Source organism: Mustela putorius, unplaced genomic scaffold (assembly GCF_011764305.1).
Source record: "Mustela putorius furo isolate JIRA1106 unplaced genomic scaffold, ASM1176430v1.1 tig00003896_pilon_pilon_pilon, whole genome shotgun sequence".
Lineage (NCBI taxonomy): Eukaryota > Metazoa > Chordata > Mammalia > Carnivora > Mustelidae > Mustela > Mustela putorius.
The window spans coordinates 12,746,878-12,771,734 of NW_025422045.1; the positions used below are offsets into that span (position 1 = coordinate 12,746,878).

Consider the following 24,857-nt stretch of genomic DNA (forward strand, 5'->3'; position numbering starts at 1 on the left):
AGAGACACCTCCGCTCATCAGTTACTACTCCCTCAGCACAGTCCCAGCAGCCACTGCTCTTTGCCTGGGCTTGTTGCTTTACGTCTTCTGGGTTTTCATGTGTGTGAAATCATACAATGTGGCCTTTTGTGTCTGGCTACATAACATACGAGCGATTCATTTATTTTAACAGGTTTAAAAAAGTGACATTTTACTACAAAGGAATATTCCTAATAGAATAAAGATTATGTGAATCTCCAAAAGGGATTGTTTTCATTACCTGGGACAGGGTTCCCTTTTGGATTTTTTTTTCAAGATTTTATTTTATTTATCTGACAGACAGAAATGGCCAGAGAGATAATACAAGCAGAGAGAGTGGGAGAGGGAGAAGCAGGCTTCCCTCTGAGTAGAGAGCCTGATTCAGGGCTTGATCCCAGGACCCTGGGATCATGCCCTGTGCCGAAGGCAGATGCTTAACAACTGAGCCACCCAGGCACCCCAGAGTTCCCTTTGTAAGTATGACTCAGGAGCAGAAATATCTAAGTCCATGAGACACCTTTAAAATCTTTCATTTTCCTGGATAGGCCAGGTTCCAACTACTCTAAGATTCATATTATAAAAATAACAAAAGTGCATATTAAATCTTCCCATTTATTACAAACATATCAGGTAATAAAGTAAATAGTTCTCTAAGGTTTTAGCCATATTATGTTTTGTTAGTAAAATAATGATTTAAATATGAAGAAAAGAAGACACATTCCTTCTACCCAGAAATGATTGCCCTAGTCCTTTCCCTCCAAGTGCAGTGTGTGCGTAGGGGTGTGTGTGTGTGACAGGGTAGGGAAGGGAGGGCTCCATAGCTGGGTTCTTGTTCTGCCTGAAGTACCCACAGTGGACATGCACTGCTGCTCCTGTCCCCTTGGGTATGTTCAGTGACCACACATCATTTATTCAGCAGCACCACCTATTAAACAACTGAACCGCTTTTAATTATTTGAGCCTCATAATTAAATTGAAGAGTCATATGTGCCATAAATCTTTTTCTTTAGGACTGATTCCTACAAGCACAATTTCTGGAACACACTTTACTCACATTGTTGGGAGTATCGGCTGTAGGGTCCCCTTATCTACTAGTCTCCTTATTAAAGTAGAGTCTTGTTAGGGAAAGGAGGGACCCCAGAGACTAAAGTTGAGCCCTGAAATCACGAGGAAGACAAGCGAGCAGTGAGGCCATCAGGGTAACTGGGAGTGACCCATGGGGCAGGGAAGAGCCTGCCCATACCCTCCTCATGGGTCCTCCTGCACAAGCATCCCTGCCCTTAGTCCTGGAACACACTTCATTTGGGTCACATCCTGGGACATGCTCCAGCCACTCTAGCCCCTCCTGCTCCATAATTCGGCTTCTAACTAAGCAACCAGGCCCTGCTTCCAGGACACAGAGGGGTGTCAGCCGGGCCACCCTGTCTGCTTGCTCCCTGTCCATCCTGGTTGGGCCCCTTCCTCTCAGGAAGGAACCTCTAATGACAGCACAGGTCAGTAAGTTACAGACGTGACCTGAATGTGTTCATCCTGATATACATTTAGTGGCAACGGCAAGAGCCACTTGAACCTCTGTGAGTAGGAGAGACATTTACAAAGCACATTTGGGCTCATGGAAGCTGCAGGATGGACAGAGCCAAAACCAAGGGCTTTGGTGCTGGGCATAGCCCCTCCACAGCCCTCAGGCTACTCTAGCAGTGACCCCCTGTGCCTGCCAGCCCCAAACTTGTTATCCCTCAAGTTCAGTTTTTGTGAGAGAGGGGGCTATGCTTCCTGCTCAAAACACAAGTGAGGAGAAGGGAGAAATCCTTCTCCCACAAAGTCAGCTGACAGGGAGTCCACTTTATCTGAAGCTCTCCATCTGAGGGCCCTGCAAAGATCACAAATGCTGTGACCTTCTGCCTTCCTGAGGGAGGTGTGAGTGAGCACTGCAGGAGTCTGCAGAATTTAACACACAACATGATCTCAGCTCGAACGCTAGAGATCTGGGCGGCCATTTTAATTTTCATTCTCTAAACAGGAGAGCAAGGCCTTCTAGGAACAGAAGCCACACATAGCAACCAGTTTATCCTGAGCCCTGCCCAACCCTCTGGCAAGGGTCAGTGCATCTCTGCCCAGGCAGTGCATCTCTCCCAGAAAATCAGCACAGTAGGCCCCTGCCCCCCAGAAAACTAGGTGGAAGAACAGGTGAACAGCAATTTTATGGACCACACAGGACTGCAAAACTCCAGCACCAGGTGAAAACAGTATATAGAACTCCAGGGTTTTTTCCTCATGATTCATTTACCTTTCCATTTAAAATTTTCCATTTCTTTTTTTTTTCCACTTCTTTTTTTTCCCTTTTCAACTTGTTTTTTTAATTTATCAACTCTCTATTTTTAACTTTTTTATCTTTCATTTTTTATATTGACATTTTATAGATAAATTCTTCATTTTTTTATTCCTTTCACTGTATTCAATTTTATTTTTCTATATATGTGTAAGATTTGCTTTCTTTACAATTTTGGGATTTAGTGTCTTCTAACACACAGACCAAAAGATGTTCAAGACCAAGAAGATCACCCTGTTTCATCCACTGTGTGAGATCATATTCTCTCTTTCCCCCTATATTTTTCTCTGGGAAAAATTACTAGAAGGAGGAATTCACAACAAAAGAAAAAATCAAAGGTAATCTCTACCACAGATCTAATCCATATGTGTATAAGATGTCAGAGCTAGGATTCAGGATAAAAATTATTAAATTACTAGCTGGGCTTGAAAAAAGCATGAAAGACACTAGAGAATCTCTTAGTGCAGAAATGAAATCGAATCAAGCCAACATTAAAATGCTTTAACTCGGGTGCCTGGGTGGGTCAGTGGGTTAAAGCCTCTGCATTCAGCTCAGGTCATGATTCCAGGGTCCTGGGATCAAAGCCCCACATCGGGCTCTCTGCTCAGCAGGGAGCCTGCTTCCTCCTCTCTCTCTGCCTGCCTTTCTGCCTACTTGTGATCTGTCAAATAAATAAAATAAAATCTTAAAAACTAAATAAATAAAATAAAATAAAAATAAAAATGCTTTAACTGTGATGCAGTCTAAATTGGATGCTCTAACAGCTAGGATAAATGAGGCAGAAGACAGAGTCAGTAACAGAGAAGACAAGTTGATGGAAAGGAAGTAAGCTGAGGAAAAGAGAGAAAGCCAACTACTGGACCATGAGGGGAGGCACCAAAAAATCAGCTATGTCATAAAACTACATAAAATTACACAAAAAAACAATATTTGAATTACTGCAGTCCTGAGAAGAAAGAGAGAGGGACAGAAGGTATATTTGTGCAAATCACAGGTGAGTAGGGAAGGAAACAGGCATTCAAGTCCAAGAGGTAGAGAGGACACCTCCCCAAATCAGTAAGAATAGATCAACACCCCAACATATAATAGTGATAGCCTGCAAATTTCAGAGATAAAGAGAAAATCCTGAAAGCAATTCGAGACAAGAGGTTCTAAAACCTACAAGGGAAAGAACATTAGACTACCAACATACCTATCCACAAATATCTGGCAGGCCAGAAAAGGCTGGCATGATCTATTCAGGGTACTAAATGAGAAAAACATGCAGCCAAGAACACTTTATCCAGCAAGGCTGTCATTCGGAAGGGAAGAAAAGATAACGAGCTTCCAGGACAGAAAGAAACTAAAAGAATATGTGATCACTAAACCACCTGCAAGAAATATTAAGGGGGACCCTGCAAGAGAAAAGAGAGCCCAAAAGGAACATAGACCAGAAGAATCCGACACAATCTACAGAAACAAAGACTTTATAGGGAATACAATGGTACTAATCTCCGTCTGCTTTTAAGATTTTTCTCTTTATCTTTGGTCTTACAATAAAAATAATTTTATTAGGATTTATGTTGATATGGTTTTTTTCACAATCCCTATGCTTAGGGTTTGGTTTGCTTTATTTCTATATTCTTGAATCTATGGCTATAGAGTGTTGAAAATTTTTGGATAATAATCAGGCATTACTTCTTAAGTATTTTTTTCTGCACCTCAGCCAAATTCTTATCTACTAGTTTGCTTGAAATTGTTCCAAAGTTTACACATAGTCTAACATTTGTGTGTAGAGAGTGGTTTACACCCTTCTTTTTCTGTGCTTTATTTTGGAGAACTGTTATGGTCACATGCTAATTTTTTTTTCTTCTTTAGTGTCAAATCTGATAGTAAGCCCATCTACTATATTTTTCATCTTAGACATGGTATTCTTCAGCTCCAGAGTTTGGTTTTTCTTGTTTTTATATCTTCCATGTCTCTACTTAACTTAATCCTTTGTGTGCATTCTTATTTATATGAACTCTCTTCTCATAGCTGTTCAAATGCACATATGCAGAACTTCCATCATCTTTTCCATTTCTGAATCTGTTTCTATTGTTTCATCCTTCTCCTCATTACAGGTTGAATGTTCCTGCATCTTTGCATCCTGGTAATCTTTTCTTTGAAGGTAGGTATTGTTGTTAGATAGGTAGGTTTTAGTTGTTAGATAATAACTATTGCTTATATTCCTACACATATTCTTGAATTTTGTTCTCATGGTTAGGTTACTTGGTAACTATTTTATTCTCCCAGACTAGCTTTCAAAACGTTTGAAAGTTTTGAAAAGTTCGAAAGCTTGTTCGGTGATATCAGAGTGTCTTCTATGTATTTTGTTATTGTTCTGATGGTATTCTGAATTCTCTTTGCAATGTGTCATGAATTATGACGTTTTCCACTCTGGCTCCTGGTAGCACAGACATTGCCTGATTGTGTGAAGTCTAATGACATTTTTCTTTCTGCTTCTCCTGGGCTATTATTTTCCCCACACCAGATACTTGCCTCACACACATGCCCTACTTAGAAATTCAATGAAAATTCAAAAGTGATCCTGTATGGGTTTCTCAAGTTCTCTTTCTCTGTGCAGCTCTCTTCAGTATTTTGTACTGTCAAAAATAGCCATATATTGACCTCTCCGAACTTCTACCTTGCTGTCTCAAACTCATGGAAATTGCTGGGCTTTGCCTGTATTCCTCATCCCTGACTAGAAGACTAGAAAATAAATCCTTAAGCAGTAAGTCAGGAAAATCCAGAGTCCCATGTTTGTTTCCCCTCCTGCAGAAGTCATTTTCCTGCACTGCCTGGAAATATACAGAAAGTATTGTTTCAGAGCACCTGGGTGGCTCAGATGGTTAAGCCTCCGACTCGTGATTTGGACTCAGGTCATTAACTCAGGGTTGTGGTATCAAGCCCAGCATTGGGCATTGCACTCAATGCAGAGTCTGCTTGAGAGTCTCTCTCCCCTCTCCCTCAGCATACCCCCCTGCCACTCACTCTCTCTCTAATAAATACGTAATATCTTCAAATTAATAAAATAAGTTACTTAAGAGACAGCCTATGCAAGAAGGACATTCAAACCCTCTTCTGTTCCCCTGAAAGCAGGAAATAAACCCCTCATGTGAAAGATACCCTCCCCATTTCAGGAAGTGAAGAAATACCCTTATCACAAGAGATAGGAAATTAAGAGCCAAGAAAACTCTATAAACACTCCGGTTCTTTTTTACTAATTTACTACCCCAGCCCAAATTCTATTTAGAATTCGTTACTAAGTGAAGCTCCCAAAGTTAAGTTTTCTATGTCCTGTCAATTCTCTCAGATTTATTGTCCCTTTGTCTAAAAAGTATAAAAATTGCCTGCTTTGGTTATTTTTTTTTCTAAGATTTTTATTTATTTGACAGAGAGAGAGACAGTGAGACAGGGAACACAAGCAGTGGGAATGGGAGAGAGAGAAGCAGGCTTTCCATCCAGCAGAGGGTTCCAAACCAGGACCTTGGGATCATGACCTGAGCTAAAGGCAGACACTTAACAACTGAGCCACTCAGGTATCCCAGCTTTGGTTATTTCTTAGGTCTGAATTTCCCATGCACTAGTAATAAAACTTTGGGCTTTTTCTCCTGTATATTTCATTCTTAGACCAGCCAGAAGACCCTGGGTATAGAGGGAAAATTTTTCCTTCCCTTCAACATATAATCTCTTCTAAGTTTCTGACAGTTTCCATAATGTGTTAGTTTCTGATTGCTGCTGTAATGAATGACCTCAAATTCAATGCCTTAAAGCAACACAAATTTAATATCTTACAATTCTGTAAATCAGAAGTCTGAAATGGGTTTCATGAGGCTAAAACCAAGATGGCGATAGGGCTACATCCTTCTGGAAACTCTTTTTCTTTTTTTTTTTTTTAATGTTTTATTTATTCAACAGAGAGATCTCAAGTAGGCAGAGAAGCAGGGAGAGAGAGAGGGGGAATCAGGCTCCCCGCTGAGCAGAAAGTCCGATGTGGGGCTCCATCCCAGGACCCTGAGATCATGACCTGAGCCAAAGGCAGAGGCTTAATCCACTGAGCCATCCACGTGCCTTCTGGAAACTCTTGAAGAAAATCTGTTTGCTTGACTTTTCTAACTTCTGGAATGAATGTAGCCTACAATTCTTGGCCTGTGACCCCTAACCAGCAATCTCATCATTCTTATCTCTGCCTCTATGGTCACCGATCCTTCTTGAACTCTGCTTCTCCTGCCTCCCTGTTTCACTCAGGAAGACCCCTGTGATTATTTTGGACCCACCCAGATATTCCAGGAGAATTTCCCCACCTCCAGGTCTATAACCTAATCACATCAGCAAAGTCTCTTTTGCCATGCAATCTAGCATATTCAGTTTCCCCAGATTCCAGCATGAGTATCTTTGTGGGTGATTATTCTGCCCACCATACATGACATTAACAAGTTCTTTCTTATCAATCAGAATAAAACCCAAAGTAACAGTTTTCTTCACTGTCTCCAAAACATTCTTTACAATAAAACTCAGTGAGTCAAAATTGGTCAAATGTCTTCTCAGTCAGGATGGTTTCAGTTATAGGGAACAGAAATCTCAACTCAAATGGAGGGGGATTTATTGACACACAAAACTTAAATATGGCTGGAAGAGAAGCAGGTTTCAGGGAAAGTTGAATACAATAAAGGTCAATGACTAGACTTACTGCTTTAGGTCAATCAGGCCTATAACTGGAGTTGGGGAATGGGACCAATCAATCTGTCCATCTATCCCAAGCTTCGTGATGAAGCACAATAGAGAGGAGTAATTGGAAGGGGTCCTGATTCAAATGCAAGGGAATTGTCAGAGATCTCTTATTTCAGTCTGTCTTTTGATTCAATAGCCAAGAAAGAGGTGACCTGTGGGTCTAAAAGCTTGTCTCAAAGCTATAGCATCAATATAAAACTCCAGTTAATTTAGTTCTGGGGTTTTCATTAAACTTAATGGTTCACCACATTGTGTAAATTCTAAAAGACAAAAATCACTCAACATTTCACAGCTAGTAGCCAAACTGCCTATGAATTATTATTTCCTTTACACATCATTATCCATTCATGCAACACCAGCCCTACTCACCTTCCATCCTTCACCCAAAGGAGAAACCTATGACTGCTTATCACTATTAGGGAACAAACTAGCCATACCTTCACAAAACTAGTGACTCTCTTGGTTATCCTAATTCAAAATTATTTGTTACTATTTCATATTGTTTTTAAAATACTGTTAAGGTTATACTATCTCAGTCTGGACTTCCTCATAAAATATCAACTTCTCCCAGAAATCAAATCATTTTTGATGACTAGACTTATTGCCATTGCCTGGACCTGCCTGATAACAAATGATAAAAGAATAAATATTTATATTGTGAGTAGGGATGATTTGGAGTTAGTGTATGATTTCAAAATAATTTTATTTTAGTTTAATTTTTTTTTTTAATTTGACAGACAGACATCACAAGTAGGCAGAGAGGCCAGCAGAGAGAAAGGGGGAAGCAGGCTACCCGCCGAGCAGAGAGCCTGATGCAAGGCTCAATCCCAAGACCCCAGGATCATGACCTGAGCCGAAGGCAGAGGCTTTAACCCACTGAGCCACCCAGGCGCCCCTCAAAATAATTTTTAAAAAAAGAGCTTTCTTGACCTCTTTAGGGAACACTCTCAGATGGACAAAGAAGTAAAGAACTTTTAGGTATGTTGCTATTGTATAAGAAGACTGCCACAATAAAAGTGCATTTCACCAAAATGCTTCACAATATTATCCAAAATATCAGATAAATTGGCAAAGATATTTAATATGATGGAATAAGTTAAAAGGTATATCCAAGGATGTTTCCTATGCATGTTCTATATTCCAATGACATCATTCTCATAAGATTTTCAAGGTAGTATAGGCACAGGGTATGAACTAAGGCCTCAAATTCCCTTTTGATCACCTCCAAATTGATTTCATATAAATGCCTACCAGTGGCCCATAACTATATTCTACTTATTGTTGTTTGTCTTCATGATAAGTTGATGCTTTTCTTGTCAAAGATTTGTGGCCAAAATTTGCTTGATTTATTTTTCTCCTATCTGGAAAATTCCAATTCATTTTTCTAGTAACAGGGTCACAAATTTCACTTGCTGCATTATCAAAAAATTACAAAGCTTTAACTTTTACTCAAAATTCCATGATCTTTATCACACACAAACTTCAGGAAAAGGAAAGAGAACCAAAAAAAAATTCTAAAACTAAAATTTATACAACTCTCAAAAAACAGTGGTTGCCAGACTGTGGAAAGAACCAAGATGCCCTTCAACGGATGAATAGATAAGGAAGATGTGGTCCATATACACTATGGAGTATTATGCCTCCATCAGAAAGGATGAATACCCAACGTTTGTAGCAACATGGATGGGACTGGAAGAGATTATGCTGAGTGAAATAAGTCAAGCAGAGAGAGTCAATTATCATATGGTTTCACTTATTTGTGGAGCATAACAAATAGCATGGAGGACATGGGGAGATAGAGAGGAGAAGAAAGTTGGGGGAAATTGGAAGGGGAGGTGAACCATGAGAGACTATGGACTCTGAAAAACAATCTGAGGGTTTTGAAGGGGCAGGGCCACCGTGGGAGGTTGGGGGAACCAGGTGGTGGGTATTAGAGAGGGCACAGATTGCATGGAGCACTGGATGTGTGCAAAAAACAAGGAATACTGTTATGCTGAAAATTTAAAAAAATAAAAATAAAAATAAAGCTGCTTTGTACATTCATGCACAGCAAAACAAAACAAACAAACAAAAAACAGTGGTACTTCCATTAGCCTTGACAGCAATGTGATCTACCTTCCCTGGGACCCACAGGCCACCTCCTTCTGACCTAATAACAGGCTACTCCATTCATTTGAAAAATCTTACTTCTACACCTAGATCTTACCCTATTTCAGATTTGTGTAACTAAATAGAAAATATTCATTCAACAGGTTCAAGCTACATTTCCAAAACACGCACTCTATGATCTGAAATCTAGAGATACTGTCTTCGGCAAAAAATGTCAGAGAAAACTCTCCTGGAGCTTCACTGAAAAAACCTTGCCAGAGAATGTTAACTGACACAATAGTAAAATCTTAAGCTGTTGATCCTTGGAGTCACACTTCCTATCTAAAAAAGACACATCCATTTTTTCATGGTCCTGGAAATCTATTCAACTAGGTGACCTCAGATTAAGAATTCTTATAGATTGACCAGAAGCTGATGACTGCAAAAGAGAAAAAGCCAGCCAGAAAACAGTTTCCAACAGCACACAGCAAAATCAGATTAATTTCTGATTCTTCACCCTTTTTCTTTCCCTTATCTGAATCAGCAATTATAAGCAAAAAAAAAAAGGGGGGGGTATCAACTAAAACTTGAGGCCTGGCATAGAAGAAAAAATATGTACTACTAAAGAAGTCTACAGTAGACTGAGTGGCTGAGTGGCTTAGTCAGTTAGGCATCTTGATCTCAGCTCAGGTCTGGATCTCAGGGGTGAGTTTGAGCCCTGTATTAGACTCCACACTGGCTGTGGGTCCTACTTTAAAAAAAAAAAAAGTGTAGGAGACAGCCACTTAGAGCAGGAATGCAAAGGTAATATATAGAAAAGAGGCCCAGGATTCTACTTGCAAAATGCTAACTACAGGACATAATAAAGAGTTTGCAGGGTCAGAAAAGGATAAGCGCTTGACTCAAAAGTACCACATCTTAAAAAGATAAAGGGTCTGTAGAGTTGAACAAAAGGCTCCAAAAGGTTGTGGACTGAAATGAACAGGCAGTGTTCAGGGTGATGAGATTAGACTGGCTGGTCTCTGTTGAGAGTTGTGGGTAGGTAATGAGGGCTTCCTCTTGGAGTCTGATTTCTGCAGTTTTGTGAGGGCAGAATGATGGTCTCATTAGAAGCATGCAGGTTCTGTGGGTGTGAAGACTGGGACAGAAGGTCACTTTACATCATCAGATCTTTTTTTTCAGATGTTAACTTAGCCACCATACAGTACATCATTAGTTCTTGATGTAGTGTTCAGTGATTCTTTAGTTGCATGTAACAGCCAGTGTTCATCACAACACATGCCCTCCTTGATACCCATCACCTGTCCACCCCATCCCACCCCCCCTTCCTCTCTGAAAGCCTCAGTTTGTTTCCCAGAGTCCATAGTCTCTCATGGTTTGTCTCCCTCACTGATTTCCACCCCTTCAGTTTTCCCTTTCTTCCCCTATGGTCTCCCGTGCTATTCCTTATGTTCCACATATGAGTGAAACCATATGATGTGTCCTTCTCCACTTGACTTACTTCACTCAGCCTAATTCCCTCCAGTTCTATCCATGTCTACGCAAATGATGGGTATTTATCCTTTCTGATGGCTGAGTAATATTCCACTGTATATATGAACCACATTTTAACCATTCATCCATTGAAGGACATCTCAGCTTCTTCCATAGTTTGGCTATTGTGGGCACTGCTGCTATGAACATTGGGGTGCGTGTGCCCACTCCTTTTCACTATCTGTATCTTTGTGGTAAATACATAGTAGTGCAATTGTTGGATCATAGGGTAGCTCTATTTTTAACTTTTTGAGGAAATTAAATTTTGTTTTCCAAAGTGGCTGCACCAGCTTACATTCCCACCAACAATGTTAAGAGGGTTCCCCCTTTTCCACACTCTCGCTAACATTTGTTGTTTCTTGTCTTGTTAATTTTTACCATTCTAACTGGTATAAGGTGGTATCTCAATGTGGTTTTGATTTGAATTTCCCTGATGGCTAATGATGTTGAACATTTTTTCATGTGTCTGTTAGCCATTTGTATGTCTTCTTTGAATAAATGTCTGTTCATGTCATCTGTCCATTTTTTGACTTGATTATTTTTGGGGGTGTGGATTTAGAGGAGGTCTTTATAGATTTTGGATACCAGCCCTTTATCTATAATGTCATTTGCAAATATCTTCTCCCATTCTGTGTGTTGCCTATTAACTAGCCTTGTTGACTATTTCCTTTGTAGCACCACTTCAAAGATTTTCCAGTGGGTTTCTTCAAATTCTTAAAGTAGAAGTCATCTTAATTCACTGTACTGTAAATTCTTTATAGAAACAAATCGTGATTCTCATGGATCTTTTTATCTGATACTACAGTAAGTATGATATTGAACACGCCCTAGATTTAGACCATTTATTGATTGCTTTTAACAGAGAGTCAGTGACCTTTCATAAGGGAGGAGCATGGCACTTTGATCTTTTGGAATGGAGAGAATGAAACTGGAAGAAGCAAAGAGTCAGGAGAACCAAAAGATAACAAAATATGGGGCCCCTCAGTGGTTCAGTTGATTAAGCATCTGCCTTTGGTTCAGGTCATGATCCCAGGGTTCTGGGATCCAGCCCCCTGACAAGCCCTGAGTCAGGGGCTCCCTGCTCAGTGAGGGGTCTGCTTGTCCCTCTCCATATCTCTTTACTCCTCTCCCCCCTCATGCTCACTTGTACACTCTCTCCCCAAAAAACTAAATAATTTTTTTTGATAAAAACACCAGAAATTGGGGCGCCTGGGTGGCTCAGTGGGTTAAGCCGCTGCCTTCGGCTCGGGTCATGATCCCGGGGTCCTGGGATCGAGTCCCGCATCGGGCTCTCTGCTCGGCGGGGAGCCTGCTTCGCTCTCTCTCTCTCTGCCTGCCTCTCCATCTACTTGTGATTTCTCTCTGTCAAATAAATAAATAAAATCTTAAAAAAAAAAAAAACACCAGAAATTTACCTATCCCAACACCGGTGAAAAATTTCTATATGATTCAACAAGCAAGTCTTTTAAGTGTTGCTTCTCCCTGAAGCACAGCATCCAAGTGAAGTAATAGACTAAATATCAGAATCAGTAGCAAAAGATCTAGTTCAATTGCTCACCTAACATATAAACTCTGTGAAAATCACTCAATGCCAAGTCCAATTTTTCTATAATGCTCCCACCTCACAGGGATATTGTAAAGATCAAATAAATTAATGAGTGAGAGACAGCTTTGCAAGCTCTCAAGTGCCAGTGTAAACAATTGTTCTCATTTATTCTGCAGAGAAAAGGGGAACACACAATTTCAGTGCATGAGGGATTTCTGGGGAGGAAGAGGCTGAATGGGACATTTAAGTGGCAGTCTATATATAGTCAGAGAGGAAAGCAGTGGCCCAGTGAGAGAGGGTTACCAAGAAGAAGGGGGAAAATACAAAAACTGTAGGTTAGGTCAAAAATTAATTTAACCACCTTCATCTAATCAGTGACAGTGGCAATAGTAATTGCCCTATAATCAACTGAACATCCTTTTCTTTATTATCCTTGGTATATTATGCCCATGATAAAGGATCTCAATTCCAAAAATACCTGAGAATGACTACAGTCAGTATATCCCTCTTCTTGATGCATACCCTCATTGCCAACGTGACTATATAACACAAGCTCCACAATGACCAAGTAGCAATATCTGTAAGTTCTGGAAGCTCTGAGTTTTTCAATGCTATCAAGTCTCCCCTCTTATCAATGGTAATAAATGCAACAAGAAAACTGGGGGAAAGGAGCCCAAGCCACAAGTCCTTAGAAGTAAGACTTTTTCGTAATTTCTGATACTTTCCCCTACTACCATCTTCTCTTCTGCACACTCTTTCATGAAGAGTCAGCTACAAGGCTTCCTTCTAACTCCACACCCTTGATTTCATATATCCCAATCATCCCACAAAACTATTCAATCTTGAAAGTTAAACTCAAAGTATAGGGGCACCTGACTGGCCCAATAGGAGGAGTGTGTAGTTCTTGATCTCAGGGAGGTGAGTTTGAGCCCCATGTTAGGTGTAGAGTTTACTTGAAGAAATAAAACTTAAAAGAAAAACTCAAAGAATGATCTGTATTCTTCTACTTTGGGTTCTTCTTTCACCAGTTCAAACTACCAAGCTCTTATATCTAAACAGAGAAAGCCAAAGGGTAACTAGAGAAAGAGGTTCTAGATTTTCACTGTATACAAAACAATGAATATTGATCCCAAAGAGCTGGTTGTTACTGGGTGGGGGGGTGGCTTTTTTGTTTGATTGCTTGAATTGCATATTGCATAACTATATTAACTTTTTCTTTATTTCTTTTCAGCATAACAGTATTTATTGTTTTTGCACCACACACAGTGCTCCATGCAATCGTGCCCTCTCTAATACCCACCACCTGGCTCCCCCAACCTCCCATTTCCTGCCCTTTCAAAACCCTCAGGCTGTTTTTCAGAGTCCATAGTCTCTCATGGTTCACCTCCCCTTCCAATTTCCCTCAACTCCAATAACTATATTAACTTAAGCAACATATTCACCAAGTGCCACATGCTTGGCAAAGATTCCAAGAGTTGTAAGAAAAAAAATACCATTGTTATCTATGGCTTATGGATGAAAGGTTAGGGCCAAGAGAGGCTAAATAACTTGTCCAAATTTACACATCCAGGATGTTGGAATTTGCACTCAGACAATCTGACTCAAAAGTCCAAACACTTGACCCCTCTGGCAGAGAGCTGATTAAAATCTTAAGTCCATGGCTAATCCCTCATCTCTGTGTTTTTACATGGATTAAATAAGAAAACATGAAAGCCCCTCACCTAATAACCTAATACTTAGCACAGAACAAGCAATCACTAAGTGGTAGTTCATTTAATCATGTATAAATACATCGTAGAGATTTACATTTGGAAGACCTGCTTTCCCATTAAATTCCCTTAGTGACGATTTCAAAGTCTGTAACTTTAGTCCCTACAGAACTGACTTTTTCTAACTAATGACTAAGGCAAGCTGATGTCATTACTTAAAAGTCCCAAGGACATAAAACCTATATAATCCAGGTTTAAAAAACACCAACACTACAGCTGCCAGGCCCAGCTGCTTTCTTTTTGTACAGATTTCCTTTCAGCACTTGGTAGAATAATCCTTCTGAAGCTAGCAATATAAAACTTACACCTAGACAGTGTGCTGCCAAGGAAAGAGAATGCCTCCATCACACTGGTTCTGAACCATCAAGTCAAGTCTGTTTACAAGTCTCCTGGTAAAACTAGCATGGCCTGCAAAAGTGGTTGGTAGCAACTTTGAATCATTCTTTGCCAATACTATCCAAAAAAGTACAAAAAATATACCATTCTTACACCTCATAGACTGGAAACCAGTTGACTGGAAACCAATTACAGAAAACCTCAGGGCAGAGTTACATGCTCTACTTATTGAAAACTATGATAATAATATAGGTGCTAAGGTGTAATATATTTGCAGAAATCCTGAATCACTTCTGGTAAAACATCACCAAATATATTTACTGTGACTTATCACCAAAAACCGAACAAGCCCAAAGAAACTTTGAGTACTCTGGCCATCCTGATGGAAAAATCAAGGTAAATAGGGTTATTTGCTTTGTCCAACATTAAATTTGTCTGATTAGTTAGTTCTACTGGAAATCATTTCACTATCAAACTTAACATTGAAACTACCAGACCGTGACAATTCAATTCTCTTTGGAGGGGCTGGGAGCATCGGAAACAACCCAGGGTGAGTTTTATAGACATTTTGTTTTATTCTGTTTTTGCTCTTAATTATTTTCCTCCATCTTTCTGAAATGTATGCCACAGACATTAGATTTTCTTTTTGTGCACAGTATTCTCAACATAAACTGACATCAAATTTCTACTGCAGTTGGGCACATCTCCATTTCTCAAAAGATTTTTTCCTGCAGCTCCAAAGAAACAGGAAAAAAAAAGTGATGATGATGGAACACAAGTCTTCATTTCAGACATAGTTCTCCATCTGCACAGCCTTTCCTGTGTGCGCAGGTGAAAATCTGCAGATTGATTTCCCCCCTTTTTTATTATTTTTTTTAAATTTAGTTATTTTATTTTATTGTGTTATGTTAGTCACTATAAAATGTGTATTAAGGATATTAAGGTGCATGGAGCACTGGGTGTGGTACATAAACAATGAACCTTGGAACACAGCATTGATTTAAAATAAACCCCTGGCTCCATTCTTGCTCAGTTCCTCAGTTTTCAATTTTGTAATCACCATTTTGGAACTTACTAAATTGAAAAGATAACAGATATAAATCATTCAACATTCAAAATAGATTTCTGGAGGGACGCCTGGGTGGTTTAGTTAGTTAAGCCTCTGCCTTCAGCTCAGGTCATGATCTCAGAGTCCTGGGATGAAGTCTCACATCAAGCTCCCTGCTCAGTAGGGAGCCTGTTTCTTCCTCTGCCTACCACTCCACCTGCTTGCGCTCTCTCACCTTCTCTCTCTCTTGCTCTCTCTCTGGCAAACAAATGAATATAAAAAAATAGATTTCTGGATAGCTCCATTGGTTGAGCATCCAACTCTCGGTTTCAGCTCAGGTCTTGATCTCAGGATCGTGAGATCAAGTCCCATTTCAGGTTCTGTGCTAGGTGTGGAGACTGCTTAAGATTTGCTCTCCTCCTCCCTCTGTCTCTCCCCTCCCCCCCACACTCTCTCTCTAAAATTAAACAAATCTTGAAAAACATAAAATTAGTTTTCTAGAATAGAAGCTTTAAGTGAATAAGAAAAATTTCTAAATAATAAAGATAATCTATAACTATATTAAGATACTACAATAAATACTAATCTAAGTTCTAGACACCATGAGTTTAATTCAAATGTTCACTGAAAGACTTCTGCAACAGAAATACCTTCTTTTCACATGACTCTACTTTGCTAGTTTCCTAATTTGACACTACCTTATTCTTCCCTCTATTGATTCAGACTGTCAAAAGGGCCACTGTCAGCAGAAGACCAGCATGATGAGTAATAGGAAATACTAGAGAAGAATGAGGTAACTAGAAGCAGAAGGGAAAGAGTTCTCTATTTCCTTTTCATAAGCAATGTGGAGTCGATTCTTTTGTCTGCAAGACAGCCTGACCTTGAAGAATGAGGGAAAGCTCTAGTAGTGATCTGTGATGGGAAGAAGGTAGCACAGGATGATAGGACCCAAGAAACCAAGAGGGCGGCTTATATGGGTGGGCACCCCTAGAAGACTGTGCATCCAGGCAGTGGCATGAAGACAAGCGAGACAAGAGACACTCCCCGTAGATACCCAATCAGGCTGGCAGGGAAACCTAGCAGAGGAAGAGACAGGTCACCAAGACACATTCCACTTAGCCCTTATTATGCCTATCATCACATAAATGATTCAGGTCAAAGTGATGGCAGAGAGAGCATGGGCCAGGAATCACAAGGCCTGAGCTTCCAGATACAGCTATTATTGCAATTCTCTGGGAACTTGGGCCTGTTGCTTTACTTCTCTGTTCCTCATTTTCTCTACTTATAAAATGAAAAAAAAAAAAAAAAGATGAGGATAGCTCTCAGATCTTTCTAAGAGCTAAGATCTTGTGGGGCACCTGGGTGGTTCAGTCAGGTAAGCATCTGCCTTCAGCTCAGGATCCTGGAATCAAGTCCCAGTCGGTCCTGAGTCTGCTTCTCCTTCTGCCCCTTCTCGCACTCACTCTCTCAATCTCTCTCTCTCTAATAAATAAAATCTAAAAAAATATGATGATAATAATAAATACATTTCTTATAAAAAATAGTGAGAACCCTCTTGCATTGTGGCAACTGGTATAGCCACTATGGAAAACAGTATGGAAGTTCCTCAGAAAACTAAAAAGAGGACTGCCCTACAATCCAGTGATTACATAACTGAGCATTTACCCAAAGAAGACAAAAGCACAAATTCAAAGGGATATACGCACCCCTAGGTTTGTTGTAGCATTATTTACAACAGCCAAGATACAAAAGCAGCCCAAGCATGCACTGACTGATGAATGGATAAAGAAGATATGGTGCATATATACACGATGGAATGTTACTCTGCCATGAAAAAGAATGAAATCTTGCCATATGCAACAACATGGATGGAGCTAGTAAGTCAGTCAGAGAAAGAAAGCACCAAATGATTTTACTCATACATGGAATTTAAGAAACAAAACAAACCACCCAGGTGCCCCACAAGATCAAACACAGTGGGAAAAGAGGAGGTGGGGGGAGACAAACGAAGAAACAGATTTAACTATAGAGAATATACTGATGGTCACCAGAGGAGAGGTGGGGAGGATGGGAGAAACAGGTGATGGGGATTTAGGAGTGCACCTGTCATGATGAGCACCCGGTGAATAAAATAAAATAAAATAATTTTTTTAAACAGTGGGGCCTGGGTCAAAGGGAAGCTAATTTAAAAGAAAAGGACCACTCTTGTTTGACTTGTGGGCAAGACAACAGAATTGGACTTTACGAAGAGCTGAGGATAACCCAGTCAGGACAGGGAGGTTCTTTGGCCTGGATCTTGATCTGCACCAGCAGGATGAGCGGGAGCAGAAGCCAGTTTCCCTTGCCAGATCTAAAGAAATGTTTCAAACATACCCCAGCCACACTGCCTGTTCCCGGCAGCTTGGGGGAAGGCCTCTGCTTTTCACTGCAGGGGTGGAAGTGGTTTAGCCAAGTGAAAAATGCAATCAACAGGCAATAGAGAAAAGTGTGCTCAAGGCCAGGATTTGTACAACTTGGAAACTGTTACTGGCTTGGAGTAGAAAAATCTTCATTTTTTTCTCCCCTAAAGATTTATGACTAAATATAAGCACTCCCCTCTCCAAGGCTGCCTTAGATCTCTTAGTGAATCATGGTTCCTGCACTATTATTCCAAAAATGTGTGTGTGGTGCCTACTGTGTGTCCAGCATGATTTAAGATGCTCAGTGGGTTTTTTTTTTTAAGATTTTACCTATCTATTTATTTATTTGTCAGAGAGAGAGAGAGTACAAGCAGGCAAAGTGGCAGAGAGAGGCAGAAAGAAAAGTAGGCTCCCTGCTGAGCAAGAAGCTCGATGCAGGACTCAATCACCAGATCCTGGGACCATGACCCAAGCCAAAGACAGCGCTCAACCAACTGACCCACCCAGGTGTCCCCTGAATGGGGTATTTATTTATTTATTTGACAGACAGAGATCACAGGCAGAGGCAAGCAGAGAGAGAAAAAGGGAAACAGGCTCCCCTCTGAGCAGAGAGCCCGATGTGGGGCTCGATCCAGAACCCTGAGCTCATGACCTGAGCCTAAGGCGGAGGCTTTAACCCACTGAGCCACCCAGGTGCCCCTGAATGGGGTTTTTAAAATAAGATACTGGATCATAAGTTCTAGATGGAAGGAAAAGCAAAAACAGGAGAAATTAAGTGACCAAATGATTGATGCAGGTGCTAAGTGTTATTTTTTTCCTAACTCTTGACATAGTGTCCAACAAAGAGAATGGAAGAGGCAGATCTACTCAATCAAACCACTTCTGTGACATACATTCGGCTTAGAGGTTTATCTGTAAATCAGAAGGTGCAGATGGCTGTGTTTGCCGTGTTCCTCACTTTCTACATCCTGACACTGATTGGGAACATCCTCATTGTCATAACTATTATCTATGACCGCCGGCTCCATACTCCTATGTATTTTTTCCTCAGTAACCTGTCTTTTATTGATGTCTGTCACTCCACGGTCACTGTCCCCAAGATGCTGATAGATACATGGTCAGAAGAGAAGCTCATCTCCTTTGAGGCCTGTGTCACCCAGATGTTTTTCCTGCACCTCTTTGCCTGCACCGAGATCTTTCTCCTCACTGTCATGGCCTATGATCGGTACGTGGCCATTTGCAAACCCCTGCAGTACATGACAGTGATGAACTGGAAAGTATGTGTGTTACTGGCTGTGGCCCTCTGGACAGGAGGCACCATCCACTCCATATCACTAACCTCCCTCACCATCAAGCTGCCCTACTGTGGTCCTGATGAGATTGACAGCTTCTTCTGCGATGTGCCTCAGGTGATAAAACTGGCCTGCACAGATACCCACATTATTGAAATCCTCATTGTCTCTAACAGTGGGCTCATCTCTGTGGTCTGTTTCGTGGTCCTCGTGGTGTCCTATGCGGTCATCCTGGTAAGCCTGAGGCAGCAGATCTCCGAAGGCAGGCGGAAAGCCTTATCCACCTGTGCAGCCCACCTCACCGTCGTCACACTCTTCCTGGGACACTGCATCTTTATATATTCCCGTCCATCCACCAGCCTCCCAGAGGACAAGGTGGTGTCTGTGTTTTTCACTGCAGTTACACCCCTGCTAAATCCCATCATCTATACTCTTAGGAATGAAGACATGAAGAATGCCTTGAACAAGTTCATGGGGAGGGTGGAGAGGAGAGGTAAAAAATGACAATGTCTAAGCTCTTAGAGTCCTGGTGCTCCACATCGAAGAAATGTCTTGCAAAGAACAAGTTACCTAACATTTATCAGGATATACACCTTATAAATTGTCTTCTGGTCCAATATTTGACAATCATATCAGTAGCTATGATTTTTAGGATCTTCCATTTGCTAGAAACCGTTCTAGGCACTCTACCTTTACTCCACTCTCACAGCCACTTGTGAGCTAGGTATTATGCTTATCAGCAATGATGGAACCAAAGCTCAAAGAGAGCCAACAGCATGCCCAAGGTCACCTAGCTAGGAAATACTAGAAGCAGGCTATTAAGCCAAGTGTATCAACACGAACTCATGCTACTTTCTAACAGGTATTTTTTTTTAAGATTTTATTTATTTATTTGACAGACAGAGATTGCAAGTAGGTAAAGAGGCAGGCGGGGGTGGGGGGCGGGTAATGCGGAGAGAAGCAGGGTCCCTGCTGAGCAGAGAGCCCGATGCAGGGATCCCTCCCAGGACCTTGGGATCATGACCCGAGCTGAAGGCAGAGGCTTAACCCACTGAGCCACCCAGGTGCCCCCTCATGCTATTTTCATTACACCATGCCGCATCTCCCTGCTGTTGTCTTAGGGTGATAACTAACATTTAAATGAATCTTCTGATTGCTGGGCAGCACTTGACTACATCAGTCACTCAGATGCTTGCCTAAATGGCTCAGCAAACACTGGTGACTCAGACCAATTGAGTTGGCTTATGACTTCAGTGATGTAGAAAGAAGACTTTGAGTCATTGAAAACACTGATATCCTTGTCCAGGAAAATCTGCCACCAGAGCAATGAAATGGGGGTATCTTATTATTCATTTGACCAGTTTTTACCAAGCACCTATTATGTGCTAAGGACCAGGCTTACAATCACCAAAAAAAAAAAAAAAAAAAAAAGGTCCCCCCTTCATGCAGTTGAGTCTAGTGAAAATAGGAAACAAAAATATAAGCAAATACATTTTAATTACAGATCATAACAAAATCTGTGGGAAAAAAACGCATTGAATGCTAATAGAGAGTTTTGGAAAAGACTGTCTTCAGAGTGGGTAGGCAAGAAGGGTCTCTCTGACAAATGACACTGAAAGATGAAAAGGAGACACACATGAGAAAGGAAGGGTGATGAAGATTCTAGGCAGAGGAAATAGCAGGTATTGGGAAAGACCTTGGCTTGGTCCAAGGAGAGAAAGTGTAGTGTGGTTACAGCTTAGACCCTAAGGCAGAGAATGATGAGAGGTGACAGTGAAGAGGTAAAAAGAATACTTTCACATTCTCTCAAGGGTCAACGGACTTAAAAAAGGTGTCAAGATAACACAAAGGGAAGAAAGTCTTTTTAAATGGTACTGAATCATCTAGGTAGATGGGAAACATTAATCTCCATATATCAAACTAAATTTAAAATGGATCATGAACTTAAAATTTAAAGCTGAACTGTAAAATTTCTAAAACAGGAAAAAATCTTTGAGACTTCAGGGTAGGTGAAGATCTCTTACAACACAAAGGCATCAATCTTAAAAGAATGATAAATAAGACTTAATCAAAATACAAACTTTTTTTCTTCAAAATATGTAATTCAGAAAATAAAACTACAAGCCCCCCCACGAGGAGAAATATTGCCAAGCCATCTGTCCAATTTTGTATCCAGAATATACAAAGAATACTTTGTTTACTCTTACTACACAGTGACAAGAAGACAAAAACCAATCATAATAAATGAGCAAAACACTTGGACACATCACAACACAAGCTCTATGAAAGGATAATAAACTAATTAAAAGATTCTCAGCATCATCACTAATTAGGAAAATGAAGAGTAAACCACACACTCACTAGAAGACCTAAAATTAAGTACTGACAATACCAATTATTGGATGTTAAACTCATACTACTGATGAGAGTATAAAATCATACAACCACTTTGGGGGGCGCCTGGCTGGTTCAATCAGGGAAGCATGAGACTCTGCATCTCAGGGTCATGAGTTTAAACCCCAAAGCAGAGGCAGAGTTTACATAAATATAAATAACTTCAAAAAAAAATAATACAACCACGTTGAAAACCAGTCTTTTAGTTTTACAAGCTAAACATACACTTGCTATGTGATCCAAAAATTCTACTCCTAGATATTTACCCAGGAGAAATGAAGTCATGTAGTCAAAATAACCTATTAGTAAGCATTTATATCTATTTTATTCATAACTGTCAAAAATAGAAAACACCCAAATACCCATCAGTAAATGACTGAATCAGCAAGTGTGGTATACCCATACCATGAGATAGTTTCAACAATACGAAGAAACAAACTGCTCATACCCACAAGACATTGGTTCATATCAGAAATAGCATGCAGAACTAAAGAAGTCAGGTACTGAAAAGTTCATATTGTATGATTCAATTTATAAGAAGCTCTAAGAAAGACAATCTAATTCATGGTGACAAAAATCAGATCCATGAATGCTTGGGTGAAGATAGAGGAATTGGCTGGGAAAGGACCAAAGAAACTCCCTGGGGTGATGGAAATGTCCTATATCGTGCTGAAGAAATGGTTACGTGGGTGTATATATACCTTCGTCAAAATTTCTCAGATTGTCTAATTAAAACACATGCATTTTATGTAACTAAATTTTACATCAATAAAGTTTATTTTAAAGTAAGTTCTTTATATATCTCTACCTTGATTTTATCAAAGTATTATGAAACATACAAAATAGATTCAGGAATAAGGAGAGAATCACTTTCAAAGTAACAATTTAATTCACTATAAATCAGTGATGGCTTAAGTAAACACCTTGAATCTATATTTGAAAGCAAGATTAAAAGCACTTTAATTTATAGAATATAAGTGTGATACATTGCCTCCCAGAGGCAATAACCCACAGAATCCACAAATAAAAAAAATATGTTCTCTCACAACTAACTGTTCTTGAAACTCAGTCCATGCCCCAAATTATGTTCTCTTACTAGAGAAACCAGAATCCTTCTTTAAAGTTTCCTAGATTCTTTATTTTTTAAGATTTTATTTATTTATTTGAAAGAGTGAGAGACAGCATGAGCGGGGAAGGGGTAGAGGGAGAAGGAGACTCTCCTCTGAACAGGGAGCTGGACTCGGGGCTCCATTCCAAGACTTCAGGATCATGACTTGAACTGAAGGCAGACACTTAACCAACTGAGCCACCCAAAAACCCCCAGATTCTTTTTCCTTTAGGTTCCATCATGATTATTTCCCTTACAGAAGTAATACTCATTAAGTCCTCTTTATAAAGAAGCGTGCCTTGCACAGTGCCATTCTACCTACTGACTTTGTTTTTTACTTCTACTGACTCATTAAATATATGGCCATAATTACACTTGTGATTCCGAATCAATCATGTACCTGACTTCATGAAAAAATCTGTTTCTGTCTGAGATGCTTGATGGCATTTTTTACCTCCTCATTCCTCAAGGTGTAAATGAGGGGATTTAGCAAAGGGGTGACCACCGTGTAGAAGACAGATACCACCTTGTCCACAGAGAAGCTGCTGTCTGGCCGAGTGTAGAGAAAGATACACGGTCCAAAGAAGAAGGCAACCACCATGAAGTGGGCTGAGCAGGTAGACAGGGCTTTCCGGCGTCCTTCAGCTGACTGTTTTCTAAGAGAAACCAGGATGACTATGTAAGAGGTAACCAAAGCCAGGAAACAGGTGAGGGAGATGGTTCCACTATTAGACACAATGAGCATTCCTGTGAGGTATGTATCTGTACACGCCAGCTTGATGACAGGTGGCACATCGCAGAAGTAGCTATCAATAATGTTGGGGCCACAGTAAGGTAGACGAGTGGTCAGGAAGGTCTGCACCAGAGAGTGAACAGTACCCCCCAACCAGAGAGCAAAGACAAGCTGTACACAGACCCTGATGTTCATCACACTGGAATAGTGCAGCGGAGCACAGATGGCTACGTAACGATCATAAGCCATTATGGTCAGTAGAAAGATCTCAGCACAAGCAAACAGATGTAGAAAGAAGAGCTGTGCAATGCAATTATCAAAGGAAATCGTCTTTCTCTCCAAAAGCAAGCCCTCTAGCATCTTGGGCACCGTGACGGACGAGTGGCAGAGGTCAATAAAGGACAGATTGCTCAGGAAGAAGTACATGGGGGTATGAAGATGCAGAGTAAAAACTATAGTAACTATGATGAGAGCGTTCCCCAAAAGGGTTAGTACATATGCAATGGAGAATGTCACAAAAAGTAGTATCTCCAGCACCCAGTTCTCAGTGAGTCCCAAGAAGACAAATTCAGTCACTCTTGTTTGATTTAGAGCATCCATCCAATGAGTTTCTAAAGGACCTTGTAGGGAAGGAAAAAAACCATGAAAGCTAATTTAGCTTTAATATTACAAGACTAGAACTTGTTGAAGTGACTCTACATTCCTATATAAATTGTTTGTTTATTATCAGGGCATATGAAATAGAAGAACCACCTAATAGTGATTGGTACAATATACCCATTATGTATCAGGAGCCATTCCCAGTACTTTATATACACCATTCTATTAAAAGCAACTGCACCATGGCATAGGCATTATTGTTCCTGGCTTACAGATAAGCTACATGAATCTCACAAGAATTAATAAGTTGCCGAAACTCTTAGCCACTAGTTAACTGGCTTTTTTCATTTCAGTCTAACCCACAGATAACACCAAATTAATCTTCCCCAATTGACTCCCAACTAAAGTCATTCACCATTTCTTTTATTTTCCCCCAAGATTGATTGATTGATTGATTGACTGATTTGACAGACAGAGATCACAAGTAGGTGGAGATAGGCAGAGAGAGGAGAAAGCAGACTCCCTGCTGAGCAGAGAGCCTGATGCAGGGCTTGATCCCAGGACCCTGAGATCATGACCTGAGCCAAAGGCAGAGGCTTAACACACTGAGCCACCCAGGTGCCCCAGTCATTCACCATTTCACTCTTCTTTCTAACAAATTAAATGTACATCCAAAGCCTGCAACAGACTAATCCATGTTTATTTTTCCAGTCTGGAATCCTCCTTTTTCCATACATATTTTCTTCAGGCAAGCCGGTTACTATATTTCTGCCATGTTACCCCACCTTTAAGAAAACTTTGCTGAGGAGCACCTGGGTGGTTCAGTGGGTTAAGCCTCTGCCTTCAGTTCAGGTCATGACAGGGGTCAAATCCTATTACTATTCTTTCATAACTATTTTATGGTACTGAACT

The 24,857-nt window shown here is 40.4% G+C and overlaps 2 protein-coding genes across 2 annotated transcripts; one reads left to right on the forward strand and one right to left on the reverse strand.

Moving 5' to 3' along the window:
* Nucleotides 1-18,666: 18,666 nt before the first annotated feature.
* LOC101692265 (olfactory receptor 4E1) lies at nt 18,667-19,614 on the forward strand. Its single transcript, XM_004758586.1, has one exon. It carries the CDS (start codon nt 18,667-18,669, stop codon nt 19,612-19,614), a length of 948 nt encoding a protein of 315 aa, XP_004758643.1.
* A 3,302-nt stretch (nt 19,615-22,916) lies between these two features.
* Nucleotides 22,917-24,029, reverse strand: LOC101670650 (olfactory receptor 1509). Its single transcript, XM_004758794.2, has one exon. It carries the CDS (start codon nt 23,943-23,945, stop codon nt 23,019-23,021), a length of 927 nt encoding a protein of 308 aa, XP_004758851.1. The 5' UTR covers nt 23,946-24,029; the 3' UTR covers nt 22,917-23,018.
* Between the last annotated feature and the right edge of the window lie 828 nt (nt 24,030-24,857).